This window comes from Sceloporus undulatus, chromosome 2 (assembly GCF_019175285.1).
Source record: "Sceloporus undulatus isolate JIND9_A2432 ecotype Alabama chromosome 2, SceUnd_v1.1, whole genome shotgun sequence".
NCBI lineage: Eukaryota > Metazoa > Chordata > Lepidosauria > Squamata > Phrynosomatidae > Sceloporus > Sceloporus undulatus.
In genome coordinates, this window is record NC_056523.1 from 187787778 (window position 1) to 187801014 (window position 13237).

The 13237-nt window shown below is 44.5% G+C and overlaps 1 protein-coding gene across 4 annotated transcripts in view; it reads left to right on the forward strand.

Moving 5' to 3' along the window:
* OTUD5 (OTU deubiquitinase 5) overlaps nucleotides 1–5778 on the forward strand; it is a 55461-nt gene extending 49683 nt beyond the window's left edge. For 3 of the 4 annotated variants that reach the window (XM_042449506.1, XM_042449507.1, XM_042449508.1), the window contains 4 exons: nucleotides 351–536; nucleotides 697–907; nucleotides 2690–2803; nucleotides 4110–5778. In XM_042449506.1, the coding sequence (XP_042305440.1) occupies nucleotides 351–536; nucleotides 697–907; nucleotides 2690–2803; nucleotides 4110–4231 (633 nt within the window). In that variant the 3' untranslated portion in view covers nucleotides 4232–5778. Of the gene's footprint in view, nucleotides 1–350; nucleotides 537–696; nucleotides 908–1424; nucleotides 1474–2689; nucleotides 2804–4109 lie in introns of all 4 variants that reach the window. The other variant, XR_006101942.1, reaches the window with a different exon arrangement.
* Nucleotides 5779–13237: the final 7459 nt, after the last annotated feature.

A 13237-nucleotide genomic window follows, 5' to 3' on the forward strand; every position in this document is an offset into this window, starting at 1 on the left:
AACAGCTAGGAAACCAGCAGCTTTCCTAATTGCTGCTTTCCTCCTCTGAATCTGGCACAGCTTCCATTTGCTCAATGCTGCTGCAGCAACATTTACAGCAGATGAATCTTGTGCCTTGTACTCTCTAAAAAAGAGGAAGAGAATACATGGACTGCCTAGATAACCAGAGGGCAGGCATTGCTCTTTTTCCTCCAACTTATACATTAGCATTACATTGTACTCATGACTGGCAGCCCCCTTTCCCCTCATTTTGAAAAGTGGGGCTGGGTTTTTTAAAAAGGAGCCTTGGTTAGTGAGTTGAGAGGTAGGCCTAGGCCTTCCATATGCTGAACTTCCCCTGTTCCTTGTAGTATGCAGAACAATCCTTGATGAAGAACGCAATCAAGACATCAGAAGAATCGTGGATCGAGCAGCAGATGTTGGAAGATAAGAAGCGGGCAACGGACTGGGAAGCGACCAATGAGGCCATTGAAGAACAGGTTGCCAGGGAGTCCTATTTGCAGTGGCTACGCGACCAGGAAAAGCAGGCCAGACAGGTTTGGCTAGCTTTCTCAGACACAAGGGGAATGAGGGTAGTATCTTGGGGATCAGTAGAGGTTATGGGTCTCATCTCCACTAGGACTCTCACTGATTCAGGGAAGGTGAACAAGTCCCCCTGGAGCTCTGAATAGCATTCCGCCTTTCTTCTCTTCACAGCCTCGCAAAGCCAGCGCTACCTGTAGCTCTGCCACAGCAGCCGCAGCCAGTGGTTTGGAAGAATGGAGTGGCCGCTCTCCACGTCAGCGCAGCTCAGCGTCTTCCCCAGAGCATCCTGACCTGCACAATGAGCTGAATGCTGCCAAACCGCCTTCTCCTGGAAGCACAGCAGCTCTTGCACTTACCAAACCCCCCTCACCATGTGCTCCTGGTGAGTGCCATGTGGGCCAGAACAGGGAGCACCAAGCGTCCTTACCAGGGAAGGGTTTGTGCTATGCCAGGGGACTCAGGGACACTGTACCACACAGACAGAACTAGGATATGGGTTGGCAAACTGAAACCACTCCATATCCTTTCCCAACTTGCAAACCCATGGATAGTATCTATGCCCATTCTAGTGGCCCATGTTGACAGGAAACATGCAGTTTACATGTCCAAGAAACAGGTGCCCTGTCTGAGTTGCATGCAGGAGCCACAATGCCTGTGCTACAGGAATAAAGCTACCCCCAAAGAAGGCTGTACCCTCTTTTTTAGTATGAGAAAGGAAAATGGACAAGCTATAGTTGTCATTACCACAATGCAGTGTTGTAGCCTATCTCTTCAGGACTGCATCCTTCCAGTCATTTTCAAGGGTTGTTGAAGAACTACAGGCAAGGGAGTACAAGATAGTGTCTGCCATGGAGTGTGAGGAGACAGAGCAGGAAACTGAGTCTTGTTTACCTTTATAGAAGTCTGAGCCACCTTTCGCGTTGTGATGCCTGAAACAGTTCACCTTGGGTGTGTATGTATAAACAAAACAAAACTTAAAATCAGAACTTCAGAGGGTTTTTTTTAAAGGATAAAGTAACAATATATAATAACCCTATATAATCAGAAGCTGGAAGTAAAGCTTAAGAGATCTAGCTGTAAAGTATACTTGTCCTCAAAACTGTAAACAAATCCTATAAGATTGGCTGTTCAAACCCTAGAACAAGCTTGTGCAAAAGAACCAAAAATTCCAGAGGAAAGCTAAAAGCAGAAGGGGATTTTCCCCCCAAGCAGACTTCTCTGGAGAAGGCAGTTTTAGCACATCCTCAGATTTTACCGCTTGGAAAACCTTAAAGAAAGGGTGAGGAATGTGTGGTCTTTCAGATAGCGCTGGGTCTGAAAGGAGTTGCAGTCCGACAACATCTGAATAGCTACACATTCCCCCGTCCCAGCTGCCAACTTCTAGTATGTGGAGGAAGCTTGTGATATGTTCCTTGCAGAACATAGAGGGAACAGGGCAACAGGGCAGCCAGAACCACAATGCTTACTTGTAGTGCTGGATTAATAATCTCATTGCAACAAAGAGGAATCTGAATCTTCCTATAGGTATCACATCCATTCTCAGGAATCAATATTTTGAAATTATTTTATTTGCCTTAGCTGCTGTCAGAGTAGCCTAAATATCCTTAAGGCACCAGATCCCATCTGGCCACGAACAAATATCAGGTGCTGTGGGCTATATTTCAGAGGGGAACTGGGAAAACTACCTTGAAGCACAGCAGCTCTTGCACTTGCCAAATTCCCCTCACCATGTACTCCTGGTGAGTGCCATGTGGGCCAGAGCAGGGAGCACCAGGTTTCCTTACCAGGGAAGGGTTTCTGCTATGCCAAGCATGATCATCTCCCATTGTGGGAGAAAGACTGGATATAGATTCTTGAAATAAATAAATACAGCTCTTAGTGCCTAAGAAAACCCTATGAAAATCATGGGGTTGCCATAAGTCAACGGGCAAATTAAACAGGCAAATTAAAGGGACATACATACATATTGTATGTTGTCAAGTTGCTTCTTTAAAAAAACAAAACACTTGTGCCTGAAGGGGATATAGATCTCCTGAGAAATGGGGGGGGGGGCAATCAAATTATAAGCCTGTAGGTGGCCTCTGGTGGTGAATGGAATGTGAATTAACCTGCATGTATTCTGACATAGCTAAATGTTCCACCCTGTTTTTCCACCCCTCCACAGGTACAAGCAGCCAGCTTTCTGCAGGTGGTGGCCGAGCAACCCCTCCCTTAGTGTCATTGTATCCAGCCCTGGAATGCCGGGCAATAATGCAACAGATGTCCCCCACAGCGTTTGGTGAGTGACCTCCCTCCTGCCAGGCAGCCAAGACAAAATGGAGAACTCCTCTTAAAAATGGTATCCCATCTTCAAGAGGGTGCGGGGATTGCCATGTTATATAAGCTCTCAGATTTTTTCTATTACAGGATCTTAAATCCAGTAGCTGGGTTCAAATGGGCCTCAACACAATTTCAACTTGAAACTTCTTAAAATTTTAAGATGTACTTTACAAGAATCTGGACAAATAAACAGATTCCACAGTAACATACTCCATGTATCATGACATGATTGCTGTCTTGCAAATTTCCAGAGCAATCTCTCTCTGACCTTTGCATGAATTCATAGAAATAGGTTGACTTTCTCATGTGGAAGTCACTTACAACAGTTTTCTACAACATAGTGCCCTCCAGATATTATATCCCAGCTCCCATCAGCCTCAACTAGCTGATGATTAGGAATTATTGTGGATTTAATCCCTTCTCCTTTTGTGTCGTGTCTTTTAGATTGTAAGCCTGAGGGCAGGGAACCGTCTGACTAAAAAATTTATGTACAGCGCTGTGTAAACTTACAGCGCTTTATAAATAAAGGTTAATAATAATAATAATAATAATAATAATCCAAAACAACTGGAGGGTATAGTTTTGGCGGGAAGCTGAATGATAGCCTCTTATAGTATGAAATACATTGCCTAATGGGCAGTTCAGAAGAAAAAAGGAATAATTATGAGAAGGAATCATGCATCATAGTGCCTTAAAACCTAGACTTGCTTCTATATTTGTGTCTTAAATTATATAAAATTAAGACTTTTAATTCCCTAGGAAATACTTCCAGGTTCCCAAAAAAAAAAAAAAGTGGGAAGGGAGGGGAACTTTTTATTAAACCAGGTTGTGCTCCAGAATCCTCAAACTGCAAAATTTGGAGCTTGGGATTTAGTCTGTCTTCATCTGAGTGAAAATTTGACTTAACATGTGAGGTCTTTGTACGGATGTTGAGATAGCTGACATGAAAGGAGCAGTATTGCTTTGAGCATAGGGCTCTGTGGTTGTGCAGCCTGGGCAGGACATGGAATGGAACTAGTGGGATAGACTGGGCGTGATGGGGCGCTGGGGAACACAGATGGGAGGGACCAAGAGAATGGCTGACATGATAGGCTGAGGGTGGGATGACCTGTGCCTTCCCACGATGATTGGACTCCGGGTCCCATCATTCATCACCATTATCTGTGTTGATGGGAGGTGCAATCCCACAACTTGTGGAAGGCCCTCTTTCCCTCATTCCTGCTTCATGGTTCCACCCGTAACCATTTCCACTCCTCCTTTGGCAGGCTTGAGCGACTGGGATGATGATGAGATCTTGGCTTCCGTGCTGGCCGTGTCACAACAGGAGTACTTGGAAAGCATGAAGAAGAGCACCCTGCACAGAGACAGTGGCTCCGACAAGAGTTGATAACTCGCTGGCGGCTCCTATGTTCGCCTGACACCCCTTAGGTGCATGTTTTTGGTCGGAAGGATGATGACAATACCTGGGACCCCTCCCTCCCTCCTCCTTCTCCTCTGCTGCTGCTGATCAACGCTCCTTGGGCTGCCCCTTTTGCTCCTCCACTTTTGGCTCTCTGCATCCGATCCCCCCACTCCCCCTGGTTTGTTGGGGGAGACAGCAAGAGAGGGACAGGACCTCCTCGAAAAGGAGCTGGAACACGCACAAACTGGGGCATGCTGGGCTTCCCCCTTCATCAGCCATTCTTTCATTATTAAAAAGGATTAATTGATCTGGTCCTAAGTGAGCCCTCCCCACTTTGGGATATTTGTGTCAATGGGGAGGGGAAGATGTTATAATTTGCTTATGGAGGACAAGGGGAGGTGGACCGATGGTGAATTGAGTGGCATGAGGCATAGCTGCTTCTGGCTGAAGTTGCTGGCAACCGTAGGGTCTGCCAGCTTTCCTCCTCCCCCAGATGGTGTTAGGGGATGGAATGTAGGATTTCAGGCAGCAAGAGAAGGGTTGACAGTGTGGGCTATTGCTTCCTGCCCTTTCAGTGGAGAGGGACCCTCAGTCTGCAGCCATTTGAACCACTCCACCCTCACCTTTGAAGAATAATTCTGCCTTGTGTGGAACCACCTGAACAACTGCCTCTTCTCTCTCCCTGCAGTTATATGCCTCTTCTTTTTGCTTCCCACTTCAGTGTAATTTCCCATATGTTCACATGTGGCTCGACCGCCTTAGCGGGGACCACAACTACCATGGATCCAAGGGTTTGTCCAGCACTGTGGTCCCTTTGGTGCTGCTGCTGCTCTGCTTCTTGGCCTTTCTTTGTCTCTCCTGCTGCTGCCTCTTTGATTCTCCCTGTGCCTAGCAGCAGGGGAGGGGCACCACTCGCCATTCAGTGTCCCAGCTTCCCCAGGAATGGGCCTGGTCTCCATAGTGGACTGTTGAAGTGGTGTTGGTCACCAAATGAACTCAGAAAGTCAAAAGACGGAAGCTGCTGGAGCAGCAGTGGGGAAGAGGCCAGGCTCTCTTGAGGTGAAACTAGGCCTAGAATCCAAAGGTTAGGGCAAGTTGACACTGGGCCATGTATCTTACTGGCTCCTGGACTAAAGGTCAATGAGCCCTAGAAAGGAAGGATCTCTAGCAACTTTACCTGCCCAAGGTGCTTGTCTTCCTCACTACTACTGTAGTTATAACCCACATACAGTGGCAATAGTTGCTCTCTAAGCCTGGCTCTGAACACATGTTTCTGCCTGCCACTTCCTTGTTATGGCAGAACATGCTCAGCCACTCCTCCGTCTTCACCCTGAGTCCAAAATCCATGGGGTGAGTGGGATTTTTTGGAGCTCCTGCCTCCTTTTACTGCTTTCTGAGGCTCCAAAGAGGCAACTTTAAAAGGGGGAAGGGAGATAGACTGCTGCTTTAGGTAAATTGGATCCAGAGACTCCATGGACAACTGGATGAAAAAGTGAAATTTCGTGCCTGAAAAATAAAAGTATGGGAGAGTTGATCTCTGCTCTCACTTTTTTCACTATGTTCCTCCCTTTTCACCTGTGAGATGGGTGATTGGTTCCCCTTGACATAAGGAGAAAGTAGAACAATTGTGTGTTGGGGCAGGAGTTGCACTTGGATCCAGGCATACAAAACCTCCACGCCCATTTTTTAACCAGATAGGTTGGTGGTGTTTTCTAATTTCTGAAAAACTATTCTGCTCGTAGCTGGATTTCAGTAGTGTAGTCTCTTGTTGCTTCCACATGAACTCCATGCTTTTTTAAATTCCCTAGACCAATGGTTCTCAGCCTTTGGTCCTCCAGATATTTGGGACATGAATGCCCAGATTAATTGACCTTGCTAGTTGGGTATTCTGAGAGTTAAAGTCCAAAACATCTGGATAGCCAAAGGCAAGAGTGCAACGGGCCTAGATCACCCAAGAGAATGAAAACAAAGCTGCTGGTGATCATCTGTTTAGAACTGAATGCTGCATGAGGTCCTCTTAGAAGTGATCCAGATGCCACCAAGGTGCTGGTTTACTGCCAACAAGTCAGATTCCTTGACCAGAAGTATTAAATTCCACAAGGTTGGTACCAGCAGAATAAACCATGTAAATATGGCTTGTTTTGATCTAGTAGAATGGACTTGAGATGCATGAAATGGAAGGATATGCACACTCAGTATTGCTGGCAACTGTTCCTTTGGCTGTACCTCAAGGACTTGCAAAGGGAAATTGGTAAGGGATGTACCAGTGGGACTTGTTAAAAACGGCATTGAGAAGAATGGGAAGGGAGAATCCCTTTGGCCAACTGATGCCTTGTTCATTATCTTCGCCTTTTTAAGATCCCCGATGTCTTGTGTACTGCCATCTTGTTTCAAAAAGGGAATCATAGGTGTTTAAGGTTTCTGCGATTGAAGGTGAGTACTGATAGCAGTCATTCAGAAAATCCATGTCCTTGCATACAGGACTTTATGTATTTGGAGAGGGGGAAGACAAGTTAAACAAATACACACTATCTAGTTGATCTGTCCTTTGATCTGAACCTCATTCCTCACTTGTCCTGTCACCTTATCTCCACTTTCTTCTTGGGATGACTTCAAAGGTTGCTGTGACCCACCATTCAAATTGCTGCCCTTCAACCTCTAGGGGAGAACTAGTTTTGAAGTCACAAATATGGTAGTCATGAGATGGCAACCAATGCCTGTTTCCAATAGAATTAATGTGTGCTCTGGTAACTAGTTAATAGCCTTGATTTCTAAGCTGCCTCACATTTATGGAAAAAAAACCAGAGTACTGCCAGCCTTAGGTCCAGTTAGTCATATAACCTGAGCAGACTCCACATACTTTGCAGTGTGAAACAAAGGACAAAATGGCACCCCTTTCCATTTATACATAAGCCAGCTGTTTAAGAACTGAGCCTTCAACACTGAACAAAGTGGTAGGTTCTTGCACAACCCCTGAAGACAACAGCATGGTTGTGGGTACAGGACTGGCTGTGGCACACCCAGCTCTGCCATCCAAGTGAGCGGAATGGCAGGTGGGGGGGCTTAACAGGAGCAATTGAGCTGCCCCCATAGTCTGCCACCAGAGACAATTGCCTCACTGACTTATATTAGGGCTAGACCATACCTACTGTACAACCAACTGGATGTAGACATCCAGTGTAAGGGACCCCATTTTACTATGTCATATTTAATGGGACTTGAGCATCCATGATTTTGGTATTCACAGAATGCCCTGGAACCAAATGCCAGTGGATACTGAGTGTCCAGTTAATACGTGTTGCTGACCACATGACCCTCTCCATCCCAAATGACACTTCTGGGTTCCTAGTCTGTAATTGTGCCACCGCTGAAGTCGACAGAAAAGGAGCATCTATCCACCTATTGCTACCTTGACCTTTTGGGCTCACTCCCACTTGTGAGGAAGGAGGATGCACAAGTTCCAAGGAAACGAGCCACCCGATCTAGTTTAAAATCGGCCGGTGCCTGAAAGGAGGAATGTTGGTAAGTCTTCTGCAAAACTGCCAACTTAGAGGGAGTGACACTGGACAGGCTGAAGAGAAGTGAGATACCTGGGATTGTGTGAAGATCAAGGCTGACCCTGTTTGCTTCCAGGTAGGTGAGGAGCAAATTCTGCCATTGAAGAGTAGCTACAATCATTTGGACAGCTGAACAGGCTAGAGATGTCTACTATGCATGTAGCAGAAGAATCCTGAAATGCTTTGTGGTTTGTTGTGTCCCTTTAAGTCTCTTCTGACTTATGGCCACTTTAAGATGGGCTTTTCCTGGGAAGATTTGCTCAGAGGAAGTTTACCATTGCCTTCTCCAGAGGCTGAGAGGATGTGACTTTCCAAGGCCACCCAGAGGGTTTCATGGCTGAACTGGGAATTGAACCTTAGCTTCCAGAGTCATAGTCCAACATTCAAACCACTATGCCATGCTCACTCGCCCTCTAAGTATGGACTAATTTCAGCATAGCAGGAGGGATGCTTCCTCGTGTTAAACTAATAATATAATAACCGCTGCCACCATCATCTCAAGCAAAATTAACACAGTGAGGAATGGGCAGGAAGAGACCTATGCTCCTAAAGTGGTAGGTTTTTGTAGGAACGTAAGTACATACAGTGGGAAATGGAAAGAAACCATCTTCCCCAAATACTATAACCTGAGTGATATGCAACACTTCTACTCAGGAGTCCACCATATGACCTCGGGCAAGTCACATGCTCTCGGCCTCAGGACAAATTGTGCCAAGAGAACCCCATGCCATAAGTTAGAAAAAACTTGAAGGCACAGAACAACAAATCTAATTTTTCATCTGCTTTTAAAATGTCCCTGGTTTTTCCTCCTCTCATTTTTGGTTTTACTTCAACTACTGCAAATTGAGTTCAGATTGCAACTTTAGTTTGCACTCATTTAACTCTATAGGAAGGAGGGTGTCGTTTTGCCCTTTGTAAACTCAGTACATAAATGTCAGGGTTTCTCTGCTTTTTCTAGCAGTTTGTGTGTTCTTCCTGAGCAGTGGGCACACCCCTTTGACCATACTCTGATATCCAGGCATGCAAGTCTTGATGTTCATCCATTAAATGTCGGTTGGCCTGGGGCCTTGTTTCTCATAGAACCACCTGTAGGTTGCAGTCAGAGGATTCATGCAAATTCTCAGTACGTATGCCCTACACACACCCCATTCCTGCAAAGGAAGGACTAGGCCTCTTTCCTTCCCATGAAGCGAGTTGGCATGGAAGAATGAAACAAATGCCCCCCTCCGGCGATGTGTTGCAAGGGGAGTGGTAGCAGATGAGATACTTTACTATGAGTTGGCATGACCTTTATTGTGCGCTTTTTTTGCCCTTTCTTTTACACATAGAGGATTCCTGGATAATAGTTCCAAGATGCTCAGGGCTTTGCCAAAACCAAGTTTGAGAACATGTGTCTTATCAAACCAAGCAGCCCAAAGCTATCTTGGAACTCAAGACAGAAACTGCACAACATGGCAGCCTGAATGGGAACAACCAGAAAACAATCTTTCTCTGAAGATGCCAGCCACAGATGCTGGTGAAATGTCAGGAATAAACTCTTCTAGAATATGGCCAAGTAACCCGAGAAAGCCACAAAAAACTATGGGAACCTTCAATTTCACAAACTAGAAAACAATCTCTTTTAATGTATTGGTTGCTCTTAAATAGTCAAAATGTGCAGAGCTGCCTTTCCCACTGGGCAGATTCAGGCACTAGATTTGAACCAACATAATGTTTTGGATCAGTGCTGAAACTCCACGCCCTGAAGCCAGTAAGACCCTGCATGCCTCATCTTGACTTGCAAATGTATTCATGTCACTCTGCCATAGATAAGTTGTGTCAATCTGTCATAGATAAGATTGGACTGCAACTCCCATGCTGATGAGAGTTGAATTCCAAAAACATCTACAGAAGCACATTCCTCCACCCCTGTTTTTCCAGCTTTCTATGTCTCCGTCATTAATTTTCATAATGTATTAAAGTATTTCAGTCCCACGCTAGCGTCATGAGATCTCTAGGTATCATGCAATTAAAACAATATAAACAACTTAAAACAATTCCAGACAAAAACAATACAACTTAAATTGGATAAAAGCACATCGAACAAAGCACCATGTTAAAACAACAGAAAAGGCTAAAACTGTTGAAACTATTTGTTGCATGCCTTCAAGTTGTTTCCAGTTTGTGACAACCCTAAGGCCTCTGGGGTCTTCTGGGGCTGAGAAGGTGTGACTTGCCCAAGGTCAATCAGTGGTTTTCCATGGCCGGCCAAGTGGGAATTGAACCCTGATCTCCAGAGTCATAGTCCAACACTCAAACTGCAACACTATGCTGGCTCTCAAAGACACTGCACCCCAAAAGCTTGAACAAGAAACTATGTTTTAACATATTACAAACCCTCAGTTTGTCTTGTTGAGGAATCACGATCAGCATCATGCTGAAGTCTCTGACAACTTTGGCCTGTTGAATCCTAATATTTGGTTCTATGTGTTTCTATTGACCTACTGGCCATTTTCTAGGTAGGCAAATTGGTTTTGTAAACAAGACTGCAATGCTAGAATCCATGGCATTTGAATTTCAATTTTGTTGCGCTAGGTCATACCTTCCAATATTTTACAGAGGAAATTTGGCTGAACAACATGAAGATGACAGATGTTATTACTGAAGAAAAACAGTCAACCTAGGAGAGGCTACAGTGATTTTATTTTGCCTGAGCCTACTGGGATGGGAATATTTCTCCCTCTCCCATTCTGAGTTAATAGAACTTTGAACTTAGTTGCAGCAAATGAAGTATGCTGAGGACAAAGAGGGAAAGTAAGGAAAGGATAGAGAAACTGGGACATTTTAAAAGCAGACGAAAAATTGGGACGACAGAGGATTGATCAGGAATGTCCCTGCCAAACTGGGATAGTTGGAGGGTATGCCAGGTTAAGAGATCCAAAAACTTCCCTTACAGAAATGCTGAATAATAAAAGAAGTGGTTATAAAACCAGACAGTGCCTGCAACTTCCCAATGAAGAAATTTGAAGTGCAAGGGGGGAGAATCCCAGTCATGAAAACCCAAGAGGTGGTACGAAAAGTCTTAGCTCAGGCCTGTGGAATCTCAGCCACTGATATAAAATCAATTGAATAGTTTTAAACTTTATTGTAATTTTTTATAATGTTTTTATTGGTGAGTTGCCTTGGGTCCCTTCTGGGAGAAAGGCGGCATACAAAAGAAAGAAAGAAAGAAAAAAAGAAAGAAAGAAACATCACCAGAAAGCGTGACGGGAGGCTTGCTCGTCATCATAACTGGCTCTCCATTTTGACATTTTCTGGGCAAACAATTTGAGCAACAGCGAGTCCTAGAGGTTAATGGTGTCCTGCCCCAACCTCCTCCTTCCAGGAGGTGGAGATGGAAGGCATGAGGAAAAGGCATGGAAAGGAATCCAGCACTTCTTTGCCTTGGTCCTCATGCCAAGCCAGTCAGACTGGATCCTTTGGCACTGAGTCACTCACCTGTGCAGCTGTGGCATGCCAGTGGCCAAACCAGAAGGGCATGTTCCAGGCACACAGTCAACCAGTCTGCTTCGTCCAACTCTGCATTTGTTTCTGATGTGTTGTGTAGGTAGCACAGTGTTCTTTCAGGGAGTGCTTCCCTTGCAGGGTACCCCATTCTTGCTTCATCATCAAAAGTCCCACAAGGCCTCCTTGCATCTGAACACTTCCTTTGTGCAGGAAATGCTCTTTGAACTGGCACGAGTCTGGTTTCCCATTCTGAACATGCCCTTGTGTTTCGCAGATGAAATCTGGGATATATGTGGCCAAGCAACATCAAAGTGTGGTCAAGATGAGAGGAAATGAGGAAAAACACACAATCTAGATGCTGCAGCAGATTGCTGTTGCCTGAGACTGCGGGGAAGTAGAGAGAGCCAGTGTTGCATAGTGGTATGAGCGTTGGACTATGACTCTGGAGACCAGGGTTTGATCCTAACTCGGCCATGAAACCCACTGGGTGAACTTAGACAAGTCACACTCTATCAGGGGAAGGCCATGGCAACTCTTCTCTGAACAAATCTTGCCTAGAAAATCTCATGATAACTTCACCTTAGGATCACTGTGAGTTGGAGATGACTTGAAGGCACACAACAACAACCTGGAAAGGCAAGACTTCACCCCATCCTCTATTCCAGTGATTCCCAAACTCAAACCTTGCAGTTGTTTTGGACTTCAGCTTCCAGAAACCAATAATCTGGGATTTGGGGAGGTGAAGTCCAAAACACCTAGAAGGCCAGAGTTTGAGAATCACTGCTCAACATCCTTCTCAATCAATCAATTGCAAATTGCTTTTGCACTTTGAAATCAGTTTACAGCAATTGAAGTAAGCTGAGCAAAAGGGGCAAAATGGGAGGAGGAGAAAGAAACTGGGCCATTTTAAAAGTAATGGAAAAAAAGTGGGATGGCATGGGATTTGTTGGGGCTGCTACTGACAATTTGGTAAGTTTAACTTTATGATAACCCTATGAATGAGACACGTCCAAGACCCCTTATCATCAACAGTCCGGCTTAGTCCTGCAAACTCAGGTCTAGGTTTCTTTTAATGAGTCTGTGCACTTGTAATAGGCTCTTTGCCTTTTTCTACTGCCTTCCACTTTACCAAGCATTACAATACTGTATTTTCTAATGAGTCATGTTGTCTCATGATTATGACCAGAGTATGGCTGCTGCTGCCACACTGCAGAATTAATGCACTTTGACCCCACTTTAGCTGCCATGACTCCATCCTATGGAATTCTAGGATCTGGAGTTTGTTGTGGCACCAGAGCTGTCTGATAGAGAAGGCTAAATATCTCACAGAACTACAACTCCCAAAATTTCATAGCGTTGAACCATGACTGTTAAAGCAGTGTCAAACTGTATTAATTCACTGGTAGCCTCAGTTTGATTCATTTGGTGTCTAGGAAGATTTCAAAAGCTCGGTTTGCTCTTATTATTAGTTCTTTCATGGTGCGTAGAATCCACAGAACTCTCCTCCAGCATAGTTCAAATGAGTTTATTCTATTCCTGCCACCCTTTTTCACTATCCAGCTTTCACAATCATGTGCAGAAATCAGAAATATGATGGTATGGACAATCCTGACTTTGCTATTAAGTTATAAGTTTTTTACACTTGAGACAATGAGACAATAAGTCTTTGTTATTTCCTCCTAGTAGTATGGTGTCATTTGCATATCTTAAATTGTTGATGTTCCTTCTTCCAGTGTTTGTGCCTCCTTCATCCGAGTCTAATCCAGCTTTCCATATGATATGTTCTGCATATAAATTCAACAGACAGGGTGATACAATGGAGACGTTGCCAATTATAAACTTTCTATTGTTGTAACCCACCTCGATCCATTTGGAGAGGCGGGATATAAATAAAACATTATTATTATTATTATTATTATTATTATTATTATTATTATTATTATTATTA